The sequence below is a fragment of the Fukomys damarensis genome, unplaced genomic scaffold (assembly GCF_012274545.1).
Source record: "Fukomys damarensis isolate Sample0158 unplaced genomic scaffold, DMR_v1.0_HiC HiC_scaffold_28, whole genome shotgun sequence".
Taxonomy (NCBI): domain Eukaryota; kingdom Metazoa; phylum Chordata; class Mammalia; order Rodentia; family Bathyergidae; genus Fukomys; species Fukomys damarensis.
Genome location: NW_022900940.1, coordinates 37,046,174 through 37,046,788, shown reverse-complemented (window position 1 = coordinate 37,046,788; position 615 = coordinate 37,046,174). Strand labels below are relative to the sequence as shown.

The window sequence follows — 615 nt, the reverse complement described above, 5'->3', positions numbered from 1 at the left end:
AAAAAAAAAAAATTACCTTGCCCTTTTTTGCCCTTGACCAATATGGCTTCCAAGGCATCATTCACGTGACATCCCGGACTACGGCAAGAGAAAAGGGATAGGAGGGCCCTTGAAAAGGGTGCGCGTTCCCGTGGCTGTGCACCGGGTAGGTTTCAGTCAGAGTCACTATGGCGGCAGGCGCTGGCAAGGTAGGCTGAGGCGGCGGCGGTGGTGGGTAGGGAGGCAGGACCATTCGTAGCGTCTTAGCTCCAAAACCCCGCAGCCTGCCTGCGGAGAGGTCGGCCGAGGTCGTGGCCAGCAGTCGTGGCCAGCGGTCGGGGCAAACGGGTGGCTGGCTGAGGGGCACTAGGGCTGAGACGGGCGGGCACCGGCTCCTGACGGCCGTTTGTTTTGGTGTTTTTCCTACCAGGTCGGAAAGTTTCCTGCCTCGTCCGGTACAGCCTGAGCTTACCCCACTGGCCACGAGCGGTGGAGGCTGCGGCGGACCCAGCCCGGGGCCTCCAGGCCTCTCCCTCCACCTCCGGGCCAATCTCCCTCCCCCACCTCTGCGTTCTCCCTGAGCTGCGGCTGCTGCCCCTGAGATGCGACCCTCTTGGGGGCGACCCTGACCGGAGG

The 615-nt window shown here is 63.4% G+C and overlaps 1 protein-coding gene across 1 annotated transcript in view; it reads right to left on the bottom strand.

The window, feature by feature from the left end:
- Positions 1 to 615, bottom strand: part of LOC117283621 — a 10,692-nt gene that overhangs the window by 8,826 nt on the left and 1,251 nt on the right. The window contains exon 2 of the mRNA XM_033757015.1: positions 17 to 604. Within this exon, the coding sequence (XP_033612906.1) occupies positions 62 to 604 (543 nt within the window). The 3' untranslated portion in view covers positions 17 to 61. The remainder of the gene's footprint in view (positions 1 to 16; positions 605 to 615) is intronic.